Below are 19,603 nucleotides of genomic sequence, written 5' to 3'. Positions count from 1 at the left end.
ACCAGGTGCCTCCAGGTTGACCTATCGCTTACCAGGCTAGCAGCTTCTTCCACCGGGATGTGGGCTTGGGCGAAGAATTCATCGACTTTGTATTGTCACCTAGTGGGGGGACGTCCTCTGGGTCGCTTCCATCCGTGTAGGGTGGGGTCGAAGTCTAATGCGACCAGTGCTGGGGCGTCGCGTGACTTGCGAAGGAGATGGCCGTACCACCGAACAGTAGTGGGCGAGCTGCGTCGAGAAAGGAGTTTGTGCCGTACGTGACAAGAGGGTCTGGCTGCTAACGAAGTCAGTCCAGTGAAGTCCCTTGATTCTTCGGAGATCTTTTGTCTGTGCGACATCGACGGCGCTGAGGATAGATTTTGCAGCTGGCCACGTTCCGCTCCATACAGCAGTACGGTGCTGACTGACGCATTGTAAATGCGCATTTTGGTAAAGTGGCTGATTTTTGGCTTTCATCAGATCCTGCTCAGCCTCCCAACCAGTGCCGACGCTTTGGCTATTCGAGATGTAAGCTCTTCTGTGATCAAGCCATCCCTCGACAGAATAGATCTTAGGTAAGTGAAGTCTTCAACCACATCTACTCGGTTGCTTCCGATGTTGACTTCCTTTACGGTAGAACGGGACGTGGGAGGCTCAAGGAGCATAACTTTGGTTTGCTGCCAGTTGATCTCTAGTCCAACTTCCGAGGCTTCTTCTGAGAGCACCTGGAGAGCTTTGGTGACCTTTTCGGCGGTGTCCGCAACTACCGCTATGGTGTTGGCGAAGTCAGCATCAGAGAGTAGCTGGTTTCCGAACTGAAGGCGACTCGGTGTACTGGTCATAACATGGTCTATGATGCAGTTGAAGAGCTCGGAAGTGGCGGCGCAACCTTGCCGGATGCCAGTCTTCAGTGAGAATGTGGGCCTCTCGCGCCCACATTATGACGATCAACAGAGTCTTAGGCAGCCTTAAAGTCCACGAATGTGATGTACGCTTTTCGGTGGAACTCTCGCGCCTTCTCGATCAACTGGCACATAGTGAAAATTTGCTCCATCATCGAACTGCCGGGCATGAACCCGTTTGCTGGACTCTTCTCTTTCCACGCAAAAAGGTGGAGCACCTGTCCAGGAGTGACATGGCGAAGAGTTTACCAGGAACGGAGAGAAGCGTAATCCCACGATAGTTGGAGCAGATTTGACGGCTGCCCTTGCGTTTCCAGAGCGGCAATATGATGTCAGCACGCCAGTCGTTCGGTATGCTTTCTGTCGTCCATACATTTGAGGAGATGAGCTGGAGCCACAGAATCATCGCTGCAACCCCCGTACTTTAGGAGTTCTGCAGAAATACCCCAGACGCCAGGGTTTCGATTGTTATTTAACCGTTTTACAGCATTTCGAATATCAGAGGTGGTAAACAGTTGCGATACGAGGTCGGCAGTAGCCTCGGGTGTGGCTATGGCTGCTTGAATCAGACCTGGGTCGGGATGAGTAACTGCCTCGGCGTTCAGAAGCGTTGAGAAGTGACTGCTCCAGGCGGATAGTAGGCCTGCAAAGTCATCCAGCATGCTGCCGTCAGCAGACAAAACACGGTTCACGGTGGAAGTCTTCCCTTCTGTCAGGTCGCGGAGGTATTTGTACAGGGAGCAGGTGTCTCCTTTCCTATCTCTTTCTTGTCGACAAAGATCTTCCTATATCTGTGCAGTAGGCTATTGCGCACGCCATTGAGTCGCCTGTATTCTGGGATATTCTCTGCTAATCGGGCCTTCTGGCGCAGCTCGATGACGGACAGTGTCCTGGGATATCCAGGGTTTATGTGTCTGCTGCGGCCAATGGTATTGCCAGCAGGATCGAATATGTTATCTTTGAAAGACTTCCATGCTACTGTAGGGTCGTCCAGAACTCGGAGGGTCGTCCAAAGACCTTAAGCTGTTTGAGATATCGAGAGCATACTTCTGTTGCATCTCAGACGTAGTCAGACTACTCAGATCAAACTTGGGAGGCCGTCTTTCTTGTCGTTGCCCTCTCAGGCGTAGCTTCAGCGTAGTGACTAGCATCCTATGGTCTGTGTTTCCCAGCCCAGCCGACCTATAAGTCCGGCAATTTGTTATTGACGAGTGCCAGCGACCCGAGATCATAACATGATCGATCATCTTCTTTGTCTGGCCGACGTTATTATACTAAGTGTATTTGTGTATATCTCGTCTCTGAAACTGCGTGTTTGATATGACCAGATTATGCATATTACAGAGCTGGAGTAGTCTTTGTCCGTTGTCATTCAGTGGATCCGGAGTCACAGGACCGAGAACATTTCTCCACACACCCTCCCTGCCATTTACCGTCACGTTAAAATCTCCCAGTAGAGTGACAATGTCTTGGGATGGGACTCTAAACAGGGTCGCTGAGACCTCTGCCTAGAACTGATCCTTTACTTCCGCAGGACTCGGATTGGTGGGAGCATAGCATACAATAATTGTCCACTTTCCATGCTTGTGCTGGAGCTGAGCCATCAGTATTCTATCTGAAATTTGTTTATAGGAGAGAAGGCATCTCTTGGCTCTGGCGTTCAGCACGACGCCTACACCATTAGTCTTGTTTTTTGGGTCACCATACCAGATCAGGTGATATCCTTCACCAATATCCTCGGACTCTCTTTCGACAAGGCGGGTTTCCGTAAGCCCAACCACAGCTACACTGAAGCGTTTTAGCTCGAAGGAAAGCATTGATTTAGCTCCAGGAAAGTTGAGTGTGAATGCGTTCCAGGTGGCGAGGCGTATTCCACCTTGGTCAAGAAGGTTCAAAAGAGGGGTAGGTCATCCGGGGCAGTATCATCGTTTTTCGTTGCGGTAAAATTTTTGGGTGGAGGGTTGCAGCCCGACCCGACCCTAGGCTTGGGATCTAATTAGTGCTAGGACTTGCCTAGATACTGAGAGTCCCTTGGGTGGGCTGAACCCACCTCATCAGGTTGAGGCTGCCCATTAACATGGAGCGTTTAGTTGGGGAAAACCCCATATCCAGAAGTACGTGGTCAGCAGACATAGTCTGCCTCATTCCGGACGAACTCTATCCGCCTCCATCCACGGAATTTTCCATGGAGGGGGAGCTGGATTTCCCAGTAAGTTTTTTCAACTGAAAGTAAGGAGCAGCATTAAAACTTAAAACGGACAGAAATTATTATGCATATGAGAGGGGTCGCCCTCTCCTCAATACGTCGTTCTTTACGCTAAAGTCTAATTTTTTGTTCCAGTTATGTAAGAATGACTTCTGAACCACAAAGGCCGTTTAATTAGAAAAACTTTTTCGAAAAACTTTATCGTAAAGAGCGAGGTATTGAGGAGAGGGCAGCCCCCCTCATATATGTAATAATTTCTGTTTGTTTTAAGTTTTAATGTTGCTCCTTGCTTTCAGTTGAAAAAGGTTTTTTTTATTTAATTAATGTTATAAGTGGAAACTCTTGAGCTTTTTTAAAAACTAACCATTCAAAGGATAAAGATAAAGCATCGAGAAAACATTGGAAGCAATTAATTTTGATGAAGTGCTTTCAGTCAAGCACACACTTAGGATCTTTTTTCAGGGGGAGGAGGGTAACTAAAAATTTGGGTACTTATGTATTATACCGCCAACACTCAAGAAATGAAGTTAGGTCAATCCTAATGAAAAATACCAAAACATGATGAAAATATAATACTTTAGAAATAAATTTGGGCTATATATTTGCACATTAGGAGTGGGCTCGGGTTAACCTACCCCCCCTCCTAATATGCAAATATATTGTCCAAATTATATAACTCCTTTGTATTCTGTCACCCGCCACTTGTTTTCCACTGAGCGGCAATTGTTTCATAATACAGACCACTGTATATCAGTATGATCATTCCCTATCTCAACCATAATACAAAACCGGACCGAGATTGCAAGTGCTCCGGAGAACATTTAAACAAGTATAAACAAAAGCGACGTTCGATTTTTTCACGGGTAGACAGGTCAGATTTTTCTTGAATGCAAAGCTTGGCTTAACCTTTGTAACACTAAATTTTAAAGAATCTAATTTTAAATTAATTTATACCAATACATATATAAAAATCGGTAATTAGCAATGCAATGCTATCATTAGATGTCCTAAAGCATTACAAGTAGGTTTCGAAGTTTCGAGTCGGTTTGGAGGGCATTTTGAGAAAGTTTTTGCCAAAATACGTGTTCCGGTGTAATATACACTGGACCGCTGATGGCAGATTAAATGGGAGGAGCTGTTTGTGCGCACCGAGGATGTAGTAGCCGAAAATCACTAAGTTGTGATTTTACTTTTATCTTATTTATATACAGTGATAAAGACATTTAAAACCGGTTTGTTATCGAGTTTTACACAGCGTAAACTTGAGTGTTGGCGGTATAATACATAAGTACCAAAATTTATTTCTTACTTCGAATAAGAAGTGCGCAGAAACTCGGTAAAATTTTAGATTTTAGGGTTAAATGCCCCAAGAGCCCCTCCCTACGCACGCGCGTAATTGTTGTATAATTAAGTTCCTGTATGGATGAAAGTTTTTATATATTGACCTTTTTTTTAAAGTGCGGTTTGTTTTTTCTCAAAAATAGTTCCTCTCTCGTGACTCCTATAATTTTTAAGATAATTTCAGGTTGAAATTGTCTTTCATTTTCAGGTTTTAAACAAAAGGGTGCTCTGCAGCTGGTGCCATGAAACCTGTTTAAAAAACAAAACGGTTCACACTAGAGAGCTCCATCTCTTTCATCAACTTTTAAGAGAGTTCTTTTTTATTTATTGCAGTAATCATGAACAAATAGAAGGCACATACTTAGAGTATAATCCTTATCTTTTTTGGATAATTTGCCTAGTTTTAGTTTTTTTCCTACTCTATGCCCCCTGCCCGAATTTTCAAAGCCCCCCCCCCCTCCGTTATAAATTTTGGTTACTTGCCATGGACAGATATATCTTACATATTATTTTTAATTCATTTTTGTTTTTCTCGAATACCTCCGGAACAAAATGGCTATGATTTTTAAACACTATTTTTAAACACAAGCTAGTCTCTAAGAAAATTTATTTCGATAAGATTTGTGAATTATTTGACGCTATTTTATGATTCTGTCATTCTGAGACTGTTGGAGTACGTAATGAAAACAGGCTACCATTTTGTTAAAAATTTAAATGAAACTAAGACATAGACCACATTTTCGCGCCACTGCTTGCGTTTATGGGCTTGTTTATATTTGTTCCGCTTAAAATCTTCTAGTTGAGCCGTGAACTTAGGAAAGGCTTTTTACCAATTATTAATTGAAGCATGTGTTAAGCATAAACTTAAACCCTCGCGTAAACTTCAAGTTTTGAGGAAACAATACAAGTTCTGAGATGTTGCATTGCAGCTTTCTGATGTTTCATTTTGAGAATGGACTGAGAAAGCTTCTGAATTAGTAGAGATGAACACAAACAAAATCTTTGAGGGTACTGGAGAATTTGGATGGAAAGGTCAGCTACTTAAAAAGCACCCAATTTCTTGGATTTGCGCAAATTTTAGTTCTGTCCACATTAATTTCCTGAGATAGTAATTGCGAAGTACTAACGGGGGAAATCTCCTCAGTACATGCGTGAAAATGAATATTTCCGGTATCCAGTTTTTTCTCAGAATGTCTTGCTACAAACGAGGCTGCTTAATTTTCAATCTGAAATATTTGTTACGGACAAGAACGCAAATGCTGATTTATAAGGATGTACTGTATCTAGACAAACGCAATTTGAAGTCGTATACATTTCAAATGTCATGGTTTTATTCCCCTCCGGCTTTCTCTCTTTCTCTCTTTCTCTCTCTCTCTCTTCCTTTCTCTCCTCCCTCTCTCTCTTCTCTTTTTTTTATTACTTTGCAGAAACATCCCCAAAAATGTGTACGTCTATGTATGACGATAATAGGTACAGTTTTTGCAATTGGAGTTTGAATTTCCCGATCCCCCTCTTTTTTCCTCGTCAATTACTCTAGCTAGTGACGCGTCTTTTTTAAAAGTCGAGCTAATAAAAATACGGGTTTTGAACTACAGTATTTGATCTACAATTCGCATAATTTTGGCTAGAAAATAAATTTTAAATAAGGGGATTCAATATCCTTTCCAGAGCAGAGCTGCTATACTGGCAATGGGCATGATTATCGAGGGATGGCATCTGTCACCATAAGCGGCTCCATCTGTCAATCATGGGCCGATCAAACGTCGTTACGGATATCAGTATTTTCCGGAACTTCTTGGAGGCCACAACTATTGTCGGAATCCTGGCGAATCTGAGTCACAACCGTGGTGCTATACTGGCACAAGGAAAGAAGCTTGCGGGATTCAAAGTTGTCGTAAGTCTTTCATTCTCTCTTTCTTCTTTTATAGAAATTGTTTTTCTTCAAAACAAATTTAAAAGAGAAGTAGAAACAAAGATAAACTGGATCGCTGTACTGAAGAATATCCAATTAATTTCCACCAGAAGGGACAACCCACTCTTGCTATTATTTATCTGGATGATGGAAGAAATACTTTATGCTCTAAGTTTCGGTTCAAGGCTTGTTCTTTGTGTTCCAAACTCTTATTATTGAGAAGGAGAAACATCCCCCAATCTCTTATTGATTATAGCATTTACTGAAAGAGATGTTATTTCTTTAACTGCTGATTTTGAATTAAATTCTTATGTGCGTTCTATTTATCTTTTAGAAAATATTTGCGCATAAAATTGCTACGATTTTCTTCATCTATCATTTTCTTTTTTTTAATAGCCTCATCGATCATTGTTGCAGATGGATAGCGGGCAAATTAGCCCTTGAACCAGAGGATTCGATCTCGTTGTCCAGAATGACTATCATATTAATATACAAACCTATATGATAATTTAAACACACATATTGAACACACATAGCGAAAAGCGAAGCGTCTCCCATGTATTAATATTATTATTTCATTTTTTTGGCCTCGTCATATGGTGCGGATGCTCGTAGAAACTTGGGAGAGGGCTAATTCTCAACAAAGCTATTTTGATAAGAATGATTGAAAGGCCCAACAAATGCCTCTCTGGACGTGACATGATGCGTTTAGTCAAAGGGTAAAAGGCGACAAATTATCCAAATAACCCACAAAAATAAAGGGTTCATAGATTTGTTTAACAGTGCCATAGCATCGAATTAGTAAATAGTTATGTGTATTCCATTTGTTCTTCTTTTTTTCACTACGGGTTATCATTTAAAACGGATGGCCGCAGAAAGGCGGGACTGCTTCAATGACAAATGTGGAACTCTAATGCCCTTTTCAAGGACTAGAATTGAACTGAATTGGGAGTCCTCCAATTACAGATTCTGAACTCTAATGCCGTTTTTAAAGACTAGAAGTGATTGGAGGGGCAATTTGTAACCCTTCAACGCCTCATGGGCCTTGCGCCAACCTTGTAGCCCCACTAGACGTGGAATCAACTATTTTTGATCTATTCGACATCCCCAAAGGCTGAAGGGTCTTTTATATTTTCCTGGAAACTTATCAGATTGCTTAAAAAATTACAATTGGCTTCACAATTTTTTATTTAGTCATCGTTTTACTGTATTTAATGAATGAAACACTATTAAAACCAAAAATAACAACGAGAGTACTAATCCTTTTTAAAGTGTTGAATTTAAATTGATTGTCAGAAATCTATTTTTTAAAGAAATCCTTTGTCTAATTTCCTAGAAACTGAATTAACTTTGTAACCTTTTTTTGTTCTGTAATAAGAAAAAAATAATGTTCAAAACATTTACCGGTGTTAGTAAAGCTTGTTTTAGAAATAGTGTTTAACTTTCACCAGCGTCGGTTTCCAAGGATTTCTGAGGTAGTTGATTAAATATCCGAGAACATTGAGTCTAACGTTGCTTTACAGAAGCCCAGAATCAAAATACAATAAGTAGATAATTAAAAATATTTTTGATTTTCCCCAAGTTTGACTCCTAATTACTCAAATAGCCCATTTGAAGACATTTTTTTTAGAAACATTTAAATTGTAAAAATCAGGCTGATTAAAAGTCTGAGGCTCTTCCTCCGTTATTGAAGTCAGACTCCGAAAGACCTTAAGCACTTGCAAGGCCGTATCTAGGCGAGGGGGGGGGGGGTAGGGGCTTGGCCCCTCCCCCATCCCAAAATGTTTGTCCAACTCATAAAAACGTAACAAAAATGAATATAAACAAAATTTGTGAGGCGTTTGTAAAGTTTTTTTGTACTCCCTTCCCCGAAAAAATCTTTTTGTAAATTCCCCCCCTAAAAAAAGCACTGGATACAACTTTGAGCACAAGTCTTACGAATGGTGTTTGACTTCCACCTGTGTTTGTATTCAGCAGTTTCTTAGCTTGACAATTAAGACTCTTAAGACAAATATTGTAATAGCCTATAAACGTCCAAAATCAAAAGCATAAACTAGGCTACATACATTCCACATTTCATCAGGAAATGGAATAGAAAAAGGACGAAAACTTTGAGGAAAATTAATTGCATGTTAGATTAATCAGACTGAATTATTTGTCACAAACATATTACAGTAAAGAATTCCTAGGATTGTTTGCGGTTTTTGTTTTTCGATATTAGACCGATAATGAGTAAAGAGGAACTATTCAGCTTTTTGCTATAAAGTGCACATGACATTCTAGCCTTTGGAGGGACAGGGAGCTGAGGGGCAGCTCCACCACATTTATTTTTGGTGATTTATGCTCGTTTGAAGTTTAGCTTCAGTTGTCCATTGTAATTTCCTTTAATTTGTTCTTTACTTGTTATGGAAAAACTATTCTTTCCAAGTTAAATAACCTAACAAAATAGTAATTAAGAGTAGAAAATTGATATTTCACACAAATTGCACAATTTTTTTTTCATTATTTGAAGCTTTTGCGTAAACCCTGAGAACAAGGGTGTATCTAGGATATTTGTTCAGGGGGGGGGGTACAGAAAAAACTTTAAAGCACATTAAAAATTTGTTTGTATGCATTTTGTTACGTTTTTACGAGTCGTACACAAATTTAGGGGGGGGTGTTCAAACCCAGCAACCCCCTTCCCTGGATGCGGCCTTGGCTGGAAATGTGTCTCCGGCAAAATAATTTCCTTTCGTTTGTTGTTGATTCAAATTTTTTAAGATGAAAATATGAATCCGAGATTCTTCTTATGCTAAGACTAAAGACATAAACCACCTTTTCTTTGCACTAAAGCTTCAACAGATTATAGATAGTCATATTAATCAAACTGTCAATAAAGTAAATGTTAAACTTCTAGCATTAGGAGTGGAAGGTGCAAGCGTTGGCTGTCGCCCTCTTGCATAGAATAACTTCTGTTTGTTGTAAGTTTTAACCCCACTCTTTACTTTCATTTGAAAAAATACAGTAGACTACTTTTTATTGTATGAATGTAGTGCTACAAAGAGAGTGATAACCTTTATTAGGATTTGTAACGTTCTTTCTAGTAGGAAGTCAAACGAAAAGAAAACTAGCTGCTCTTTTAACATTTGCCGATTCATCAAAACAAAAAAAATTCAAGCTCACGCAAGATATAAATAATTGTAAATCGAACAGCAAGGTTCACCCACAAGAATGACTCGGCGTCGAATGCCGACGGCGGGCGGCAGCCTTCATCACAGCTGGATGTCGTTTTCTTGCTTTAATTAAAAAACCTAAGCCCTTACCCTCCACAAGGCTTTTTTTTGAAGTGCCGATCAATTTTATGAATGTCAAAAAAGCTTGATTGATTTAATTCAGAAATTGATAGGAATTCGATCTTCTCTGAGTAGTGTCGTGCGATCAATTCATTATTGATCACAGATTTGTTTACTGCGCCTGTTATTGACCTTTTGACCATTGTTGGGTTTTCATAATAAGGCCACACCTTTTGTTAACTCCGGAAATCATGCGATTAATTAAATATTCAAGTTGTTAATTCGATAGATAAACGTCAGTTAAAAAATTACCACTTGGGTTTCGCATTTTTGTTCCATTATAGCGTAAATGTAACGGGCCTTGTTATTAGTTTTAATAGACCGACTTTGTAGGGTGTGTTCACTTTTTTGCAATGATGTAGCCAAATTTTACATTTGGATACAGAAACTTTTCTTTTAAGCCGCCACATACGCTGGGGGGGCCTTTGCACCCGTGACCCCCTCGCTCCAACTAAAAAGCCTACAGACTTTCGAATTTGCGATACTGTTCTAGAATCTGTAAAACAAGCGAAAAGTGAAGTTTGGTTAATGCTAATAAAATAAAACAAAATAGGATAAAAATATAATATTTGGTGCTGTTCTATTAGCTGGAAGCCACGCAAGAAGTGAAGTTTGGTTAATACTAATGAAATAAAACAAAATAGGATGAAAACATAACAGTTTATAAACACATCTCGGCTATATATTTGCACATCCGGGGGGGGGGGGGAAAAGCATAGCATATATTAAATATGTAACCTAACCTAGGTTCCTTTTTTCCCCTAAACCCCAAAAAACTAAGAGTTAGCAATGTATATGTCAACAATAGCTTCTCTAGGGGGTCTTCCGGGAGGGCCAAAGCTTATCGTGTGAACTTTTTATTCTCAGGCCAGTGATACAATGGACTGTCTAAGACTAGTGACATTCTATACAGCTTTGATGACCTATCCTTACACTTACGGAGAAATGTAATTGCTTTACAATCGATTAGAAAATGAACTTCCCTTCCCCAGATATAGTACTCAAAGTGTTTTATAGATTGTCGAAACGAGGGTGTATTCAATGTGTTAGGGTGTGCTTGCCTGCCCATTTTAGGCCTCAAATGATTTGATCACGTCCTCACTGTCTTGGTACCCCCGACCATAAGCGATGGTCTGAAATAAAATTTTGACATACAACAACAAAAAGAACTAACAGCTCCTCTAGGATAGGCTCAGGCCCTCGTTGGATTTGGTTATAATGATTACGAAAAGAAAACTATAAAAGCTTAAATTGGGAATCTGGTCTGTCTTGCTTCTGATAGCAAAATAAATCTATGTTGCATCTTTTAGTCTTAGGCTAGTTTATCCTTAGCAAATATATAGGAAATTGCACAATCACCCCTTGAAAAACGCATCCGTAACCGACCTTCAGGAAAAATTACGGTATTTGCAAGGTTGTACCCAGGGGGCTAGGGTATTTTACCCCTCCCCCCTTCGAAATGTTTGTCCGATTCGTAAAAACGTAAAAAATTCATAAAAACAAATTTTGATGTGTTTTTTTTAGTTTTTTTTTTGTAACCCCCTCCCCCGAACAAAAATCCTGGATATGGCTTTGAATATTTCCTATTTTGTAAATAGAGGGGTCAAACCCCTGTTGTATTGTAGGATCCTCAAACTAGCGTAATTTTCATCAAGATTGCTCATAATACATCTTGAAGCAGTTTTCCTCCCTGGTCTTAAATTACGTAAATCTTATAATACTTTTAATTTTTAAAAGGTAACTTCAAGCTTAATGACTTTTTTTACAAATTTAGAATTATCATAAAATCATATTCTCCTGGTACATAAATCGTTTTGAAATTGCATTTTTGATATTTTAGGTTAGTATTGACGAAAGTTAATTTTTATATACCGTTTGTTACGGCAAATTGTTTGAAAAAGAACATTTTTTTTTATTCTTTGTTTTAATTTTCTATGTGCTATTAGCATGGTAACTACAAATAGATAATTTGTAGATATCTCTATTCAGCCCAGTTTTTCGTGTTTGTTTTTCTTTATGGGTAAAGATAGCATTTTGGATATTATTTGTAATGTTCCCATGAAAAAGCAAAATCATTCGTGAAGTTTTCGATAGCGGTTGATTTATGAGGGAAAATTTTTATCATTTGCATCGTGAGAAAGCAAGACTCTCGAAAAAAAATATTCTAGCATTGCTGTCGTTTGAGTTCCTTTTGTTTATTTAAGTTTATACACTTACTGTTGAGAAACTTTACACTCAACGAAATAGATATTATTTGCAGAAATTGACAAATGTTTTGAATTCCAGAGGCGAAAATTTGTCGATTATTAAAAATCGAAAAAAAAACTAAGATCATAAGAACGCCTTCTGGGGATTGGGGAGAGAGGCCTAGGTGCTGGGTTCCTTGAGGTTCAAAAATACTTTAACCTAAATTCACTTCTTGAGATACAGGGGGTATATTATACAAGTACCTTTTTTTCTATTATGACACATAATTAGAAGTATTTTTGAACCTCAAGGAACCCAGCACCTTAGCCTCCCCCCAATCCCCAAAAGGCGTTCCTATGATCTTTGTTTTTTTCGGTTTTTAACAACCAACAAATTTTCGCCTCTGGAATTCAAAACATCTCAGCATCTCAAGAAGTGAAGTTAGGTTAATCCTAATAAAATATACCTCAGTATGACGGGGTGGGGGTAAAGTACAGCGGGTTTGCATGTAAAATGTGTTAGTTACAATTATTGTGCTATTATGAAGTAAGAATTGTTTTATGACTTCATACTGTCCAAATGCTTTACCCCCACTCCCCTTAATGTACAAATATATAGCCCAAATTATATATTTCCCATCTATTCTGTCAATTCTCTTTGTCTTTTCTAACGTTAAGTTGAAAGAAGCTAGCGAAAGAAACCAGTTTACAGTACGTCAATGCATGAACAACTTGAGCTTCAGGGGATATATCATACAAGTACCAGAAAAACAACCTGAAATGCTAAGAAAAGGGAGTTTCTTCAGTTCTGCTAGCAAAGTCTGGTAATTTTGTCAAATTGGATGTATAAAAATTTAGAACCCGTAACTTTGCAAAAGCAGAATTCCTTGTTGGCTAATTACGGACTTGAGTCGCATGTCTTGTTTCATATAAGCGTAGATGCAAGGATTCAGGAAATGAAACAAGTAAGAATTTTGGTCCTCTCTTTTAAGATTTGGGGACCTCTCCTCTTAGCTTAGCTAGCCAACATGTTTATTGGACGCAATAGCTAGTAGAAGATATCCAAGCAATTTCTATTACACAAAAGTTAGTCACGCACACTCAAGCCCCTGTGAGCCCTTGTGTTTACAATCAGTTTCATGAAGTCGAGCTTCAGTTTCCTAATTAAGTATTAAGTAAAACTTTATTTAATACACATACTTACAACAAAATTGTAAGTATTTAGCCAACGGAGACCAGGGCTCGATGTATTAACTTATGATAATTAAAGCTCGCAGACATGGATATGCGACCTTAACTAGATTGTTGAAGGAAGGTTCAAGGTGTAGCCCACCCCTACTCCCAGCGTCCTCTAAACCAATGACCCGAACGAATTTCAATTGCGTTTTTCATGTGAATGGAACTTTCAGGGATACTGCAGTTGAAATTTGGACCCAAAAAGAGGTACCCTTTCTCTATTTGAAAAGGTCCGTTGCGACGCGACTTGTCTTGGAAAAAAATCAATAACAATTTGACTTAGAGCCACCTTGACTTGGAATCACCTTGCCAAGGCCTATGGTTTCGAAATAGCAGACTCCCAGCCAAATTTATTCTTTTTTTATATGGTAAAACTTGTCTTCATATGATCTTTTAAGCTTATGAGCAGAGAAGGAGTGGAATTAGAAACATCAACGACATCCACATAGCCTAATTTGGATCATTGATCCATTTCTCGAGGTTTCAGCGAGCTCTGTCAGCTGGGACAGGACTTCTCGAGAAGCCTCTTCTTCAAATCTACCTGTTTTTATACTGTAAAACCTCCTTGTCCCTGCATGAGAATTATCTAATGACGTGATCAGAATTCAATTTCTAGAATTGGAGTTGTGCTCATCTTAATTTTGCAATCATGATCTGGGCCGACGTCAATATATATTCTCGAAGTGGATGATACATTCTGGAATTGTTCCCGTTATGGCGTCTAGCAAAAAGTTAGGTTTCCTCTTACTGGATATATTTTTGAAACTGAAGACCAATATTTCAAACTGTCAAGCCAAAACATACTACCGTCACCTTTTCTTGTTGCAGCAGTCATTAAAATTTAGTTACAAAAACGAGCTCAGCTGAATGAACATCCCAATATAAAGTTTTCCCAATGTGGCGCAAAAACTAGCGCCACGATTACATTAAAAGTGACAAGATAGTGTGAAAGTATTACAGCAAAAACAAGGATTTTTAGTATATTTATATAGATAAAGATAGACAGTTAGACACGCTAAGTGAAGATTTAGTGTGAGAAGGTACAGTATTAGTATCTCTAATTTATTATTATTATCTGTGCAAACAGTCTTAGGTTGTTGAAAATCCTGCTAAATATGATCCTAAAAAGAAATCTAGTATTAAACATAATAATTAATTTCAGGGCTACCGACAGAGTGGGACAAAACGACTACATAGTATAGGAAATGTATCAGATGAGTTGTATCGGCCTAGTGCATTTTCACTTCAAAATCTATTAAACTTTTTTTCATAATTAATCTCGGGCAGAGACTAGTTAGACTGTAGTCTATGAAAATTCAACCTTCCAATGAATGTTTTTGAGCCTTGTATCAAATTCACATAGATTTACTTCCTGCTTCATCCAGTCAGGCCCAGTCCATTGAAGATTCAACGCTTGTGATGAGATGTTTTAAGATTTTTTTTGCTAATTTCCCTTATAAATTTTGGTATTTAACCAAAATTGCTTTCTTGAATCAATTAAGGACTATGGGAACTTAATTGGCATTAGCCAGAGTGGGGATTGAAGTCGCCACAGAGGACCGGAGATATCAGTTTCCTACAATACAGTAGTAAAAGTGTGCCAGAGTGGTTGCTGACTTTCAGAAATCACATATACCAGATGACGCGTGTCAATGTGGCTTTGAGCGTGGCTTCATCATATTGGTTCCAGTTTTGCGACGAATATTAATTAGCTAATCTTTTTATTTAAATAAATATGCCAGAAAGGGAATTCTAAGCAAACTCAGTTCAAACAGATTGGAATAGCCCAGTGTCCTAAAACCTGATTGGGTCGTCTGTGAGCAAGTTCAAGCTTGTCGAAGAATCAGAAAATGCCCGAGTCCGGAGATTTGTTGCTATAGTAATCTCACTGGTCCTCCGCGAAGTCACAATTGAAATATTTCAGATACATAAGTCGTGCCATCAAATATTTTCAAGGCTTGAATCGGGGGGGGGGTTTCCTACCGAATCCTCGTTTTGTAAGTTTTTTGTTACTATAAGAAACCCGCTTTTATAGGAATGGTGCCCATTTTCATAAATATCCATTTTATATAATTCAATTATTATCGGTATTTAAGTGAGTTAAAAAGTTACTTGATAATATTCTAAAATTCGATTCTTTGTGTAGTTAAATGCAGGATGATTGAAATAACAGCGTTGGCTATTGAATCGTCTTGATCGCTAAAAAGTCTATTTTAGATAATTAGTTTTAACAACCTTCTGTTTTGGCTATAGGGTTTGTTTTCCATTAATAATTATATTCGGGCTTAAATAAGCCATGACTGCCTTTCGGCGTCTATTGAATTTAATAGCCAACTGGGTAGTTAATGGTTAAACACAATTTTGGTATGAAAATACTTAGGAGCCGGACACTCCTAATAAAGGGCGCCAATTGGTTCGGGGATTTAATGATAGGCTACTAAGTGCCATTTTGGAAGGTGGCAATGTGAGAGAATGTATTTTTCTAATTTTGTTCAGAGTTTTCGTGTATTCCGATAAAGAAGAAGAATCGACCGGCCAGTACAGCTACTATAAATAACAGTGAGGAACAAAATTAAACCTTCTTGTTTCCAAAACCAAAATATTTAGTCCAAATAAAATGTTTTTGATTAAGTTTATGTTTAAAACGTTTCACTGACCATAGTTTTTGCGCAACAATTTTTCTAAAGTTTTCATTTTGCGAAATTCATATTTTTTCATTAAAATTTTTTTTTTAGTTCTTTGAAAGGGTTACCGAACGTAGTTTTGATCAGCAAATTCAAAAGTATAATCTTTTTCTTCTAGCAGAGATAGTGTTTGCGCAATCATTTTTGAAGTTTTTCTGTGAAACCAGAAATTCAGCAAAAACTTCGGCAAAAATGAAGAACAGCGGAGTTTTGCTAACTCAAATATTCGTTCTCCCCAAACTGATTTTATCTTTCAGGGAGGGGTGTATAGCCTAAATTTGGATCCGAGAAGGTCCTCACCTCCAACTCTTCCCTATTATATAATCCTTGAAAGGTACTGTGAAGATAGGTTTGCCATTCTCAACTTCAAAGATTTTATTTCAAGCGTTGAGTCTACTCTTCTGGCATCAGTGGTGGATCCAGGGGGAGAGGGGGACACACCCCCTAACGTAGTCTAAGGTAGTGTAATTTACTTAAATACCGCAAGATTGCGTTAATTAAACTTGCTCCTAACGCAAGTTAATCGGATCAACCTATTTTGCCCCCCCTCTACAGCGTATTTTCATGGAATATCTCAAGCCTTACAAATATGAATTTTCAAATTCAAATTCAAATTAATTTATTTAGCATAAAAAAAATACAAACAAATTTACAGCGGCCATCTACAAAAACCCGAAGGTTTGTTTACGATGGCTGCAAATCCACTATTATAAAGCTCTACATCCACATAAAAACTATCTCTTTACGGGGAAAAAATCAGCACTTGAACTAAATCAACATAAAGAACATATCCTACTCTAATAGGATTACACTCTAGAAATCGCAAGTGAGAAATATCACATATCATCCTTAAAACATCCACTCAAAAAAAAAAAAAAAAAAAAATAAAAAAAAAAAAAAAAAAAAGATATACATCTAAATAAATGAACTATGACAAAATAAATAATTATCATCTAGGCTATAGAGCCGACTCCGTGTACTTTGGCTAGGTAATTTTGCGAAAATGCGACAAATATCTGTCCAAACAATTTTCATACCAAACATTAATCAAATTCAAAAATCTAATCATTCAAATTATAACCCAAAAGGTAACGCTTCAATCTACTCTTGAGCTGGCTTACATTATCAGCTTGTCTAATAGCATCCGGGAGGGAATTCCACACCCCCGGTCCCCCAAAACGAGGCAGAAACGCAGCACGTTGAGTATTCCGGAGCTCCGATGCAAGGTCATTCGCATTTCTAGTCTCATAACAGTGATAAGATGAGTTAGCTTTAAAAATTTCCCAAAATACCTCCGGTGAACACTTATTCAAACATTGATAAATACAAATTGCTAACTGGTAATCCCGTAACTGATAAACATTTAAAATTTTCAAACTTGTAAAGCAATTCAACGTGCTATTTTCAAACTAAATTTAATTACCTAAAATACTAACTATTTTATTCTGTAAAATTTGGACTTTTCTAAAACTTGAAATAAAACTACTAGTCCATAGCATGCAACCATATGATAAATAAGGGCTAAAAATAGAATGATAAAGTAAAAGTAAAACATTTGACGGTAGTTGATTTTTCAGTCTTCTTATCACACCCAACCCTCTTGAAATCTTAACTGCCACAAGATCACAATGTGATATCCAACTTAAATTAAAATCAAGACTAAAGCCCAAATATTTAACACTATTTACATGCTTTAAAAATTCACCGTTAAAAACAATTTTATTATCTAAAACACATGAAACTCTATTTCTACAAAATGTCAAGAAATTTGTTTTGGAAATATTCACTACCAAATAACTAGAATTTGTAAAACTTATCAATTCAGCGAGGGCCATATTTGTCTTCTCAATTAACTGGTTCAGACAAGTAGCTGTAATCGTAAACACCGTGTCATCAGCAAAAGACGTTATAAATGCATCTGATATAGAAAAACGCATGGTATCAACGTAAATTAGATAAAGAAGTGGGCCAAGCACTGAACCCTGAGGCACACCAGAATTAACGATAAAAGTTTTTGAAATATATTTTTGAATATAGACTCGAATAATGCGCTGTTTAAGATAAGATTCAAACCATTTCAGAATAACCCCTTGGATCCCTAAACGGCTTAGCCTATTTAATAAAATTTTATGAACCACCGTGTCAAAAGCCTTTCTAAAGTTTATAAATACTGAAAGTACCAGTACACTTTTTTCGAGAGCAAAATTGATGAAATCTGTTAGGTGCTGGACTGCATGTATTGCAGAGTGGTTTTTCCTGAATTTAAACTGGGTATCACTAAGAAAACCGTAAGTAGTCAGATGGTTATAAAGTCGTCGATGCATCACTTTTTCTTACAGCTTAGCAAATAGGGGCAATATTGAAATCGGCCTCCAATTAGACGGATCATTTTTTGAACCCCCTTTGTGAAGGGGAATAACTTTAGCCTCTTTGAGACGAGTAGGAAATTCACCTTTCTTCAAAGAAAGATAATCAAATAAACCATACAAGGCAACAAATATACCCTAACATGCTTGAACGCTTTCAGAGTAATTCCGTCATTCCCTAAAGAACTTGATTTTACAAATCCTATTATCTTTCTCAATTCTTCAATGTTCGTTTCGTCTGCAGATATTGCCAGTCCAACTCCCTTTTCGTCACTGAACATCTTATTAATTTAATTATTTTCATCATACTGATTCTCACTTGTTGGTTCACCAATCTTAGAAAAATATTCACCAAACAAATTAGCGACCTCTTCATTTCCATCAACAAATTTACCATCAAAGATCAGACTAGCAGGAATCTCGGTCTCTTTCTTCTTATTTACGATTTCGTTTATAATATTCCAAGTCGTGTTAGTATTGCCTTTGTTTTACTTAAATTTATATACAATATATTAGCGGATGCATGACCGCCATAGCCGATTTAATTTATTATGGATTTGTCTAAATTCAGTTAGATCTTGACTATGGTTACTATTTAAGTAACTCAAATACAATGTATTTCTCCTTCTAATTAAGTCAAGTAGCTCCATAGTTACCCAAGGTTTTCGGGGTTCCTTTTTCCTCACCTTTATGCTCTTTACTGGGCATGTTCTCTCCAAATATTGGCTGCAATATGTCCATGAACTTATCGAATGCCACAGAAGCCCTTACAGATTCTTCATCAACTCGTCTCCATGAAACGATACTTAGTTCCTCTCTAAACTTCTGTGGGTTCTCTTTTTTAGTTGCCTTCTTTTAACCTTTGTCCTGTTCTGCTTTATCACATATTGACATGAAGTCACTGCTACTATAGGAAAGTGATCGGAAACCTCACTTACTATAACGTCAGCATAACAGCTATGTAATACCCGGGATCGCACGAAAATATTGTCAATAAGTGTAGCTGACATCCCTGGAATTTAGAGTACAGTTTTTTATTAAATTCACGTATTTCTCTTTTTGGAACCCTAGCTGCGGTTTAAAGTGTAGTTTTGCAATAGCAGGCCTCGGTTGCTGAAACCCTCTTCAAGTTTGGTTCAGACTAATCGGCCATATCGTTGCTGTTACGTCTAAAGGTCGCCATGGAGTAATTTTTGGACGTTTAACGTTTTTCTAAAGGGGAGATCAGTATGGTAATGTAGATCCAGAGGATCGGAGTGTAATTGAAAATGACTTGTCAGACTGATCTTCTCTTTGAGTGAAGCTCAGCAACGTTTCATAATTTGCTAAATGCCAAAATAAGACTCTTAAGCCTTTTAAGGCGGGACTAAGACGAAAAACAAACTTTTGCGGGAACAGTTTTTGTTCTGGGATTTAAATAAGGATTTCTTCCTTTTTTATAAAAATAAAACGTGTAGCA

At 37.9% G+C, this 19,603-nt stretch overlaps 1 protein-coding gene across 1 annotated transcript in view; it reads left to right on the top strand.

The window, feature by feature from the left end:
- The window catches only part of LOC148944497 (tyrosine-protein kinase transmembrane receptor Ror-like), a 184,506-nt gene that overhangs the window by 107,527 nt on the left and 57,376 nt on the right, over nt 1-19,603 (top strand). Inside the window, 2 exon segments of the mRNA XM_089099944.1 lie at nt 6,097-6,215; nt 6,217-6,322. Coding sequence (XP_088956070.1) covers nt 6,097-6,215; nt 6,217-6,322 — 225 coding nt within the window.

The sequence above is a fragment of the Artemia sp. Qi Xiang Cuo genome, chromosome 14 (assembly GCF_049724085.1).
Source record: "Artemia sp. Qi Xiang Cuo chromosome 14, ASM4972408v1, whole genome shotgun sequence".
In the NCBI taxonomy this organism is placed as follows: domain Eukaryota; kingdom Metazoa; phylum Arthropoda; class Branchiopoda; order Anostraca; family Artemiidae; genus Artemia; species Artemia sp. Qi Xiang Cuo.
This window is presented reverse-complemented; position numbering and strand designations above follow the sequence as displayed.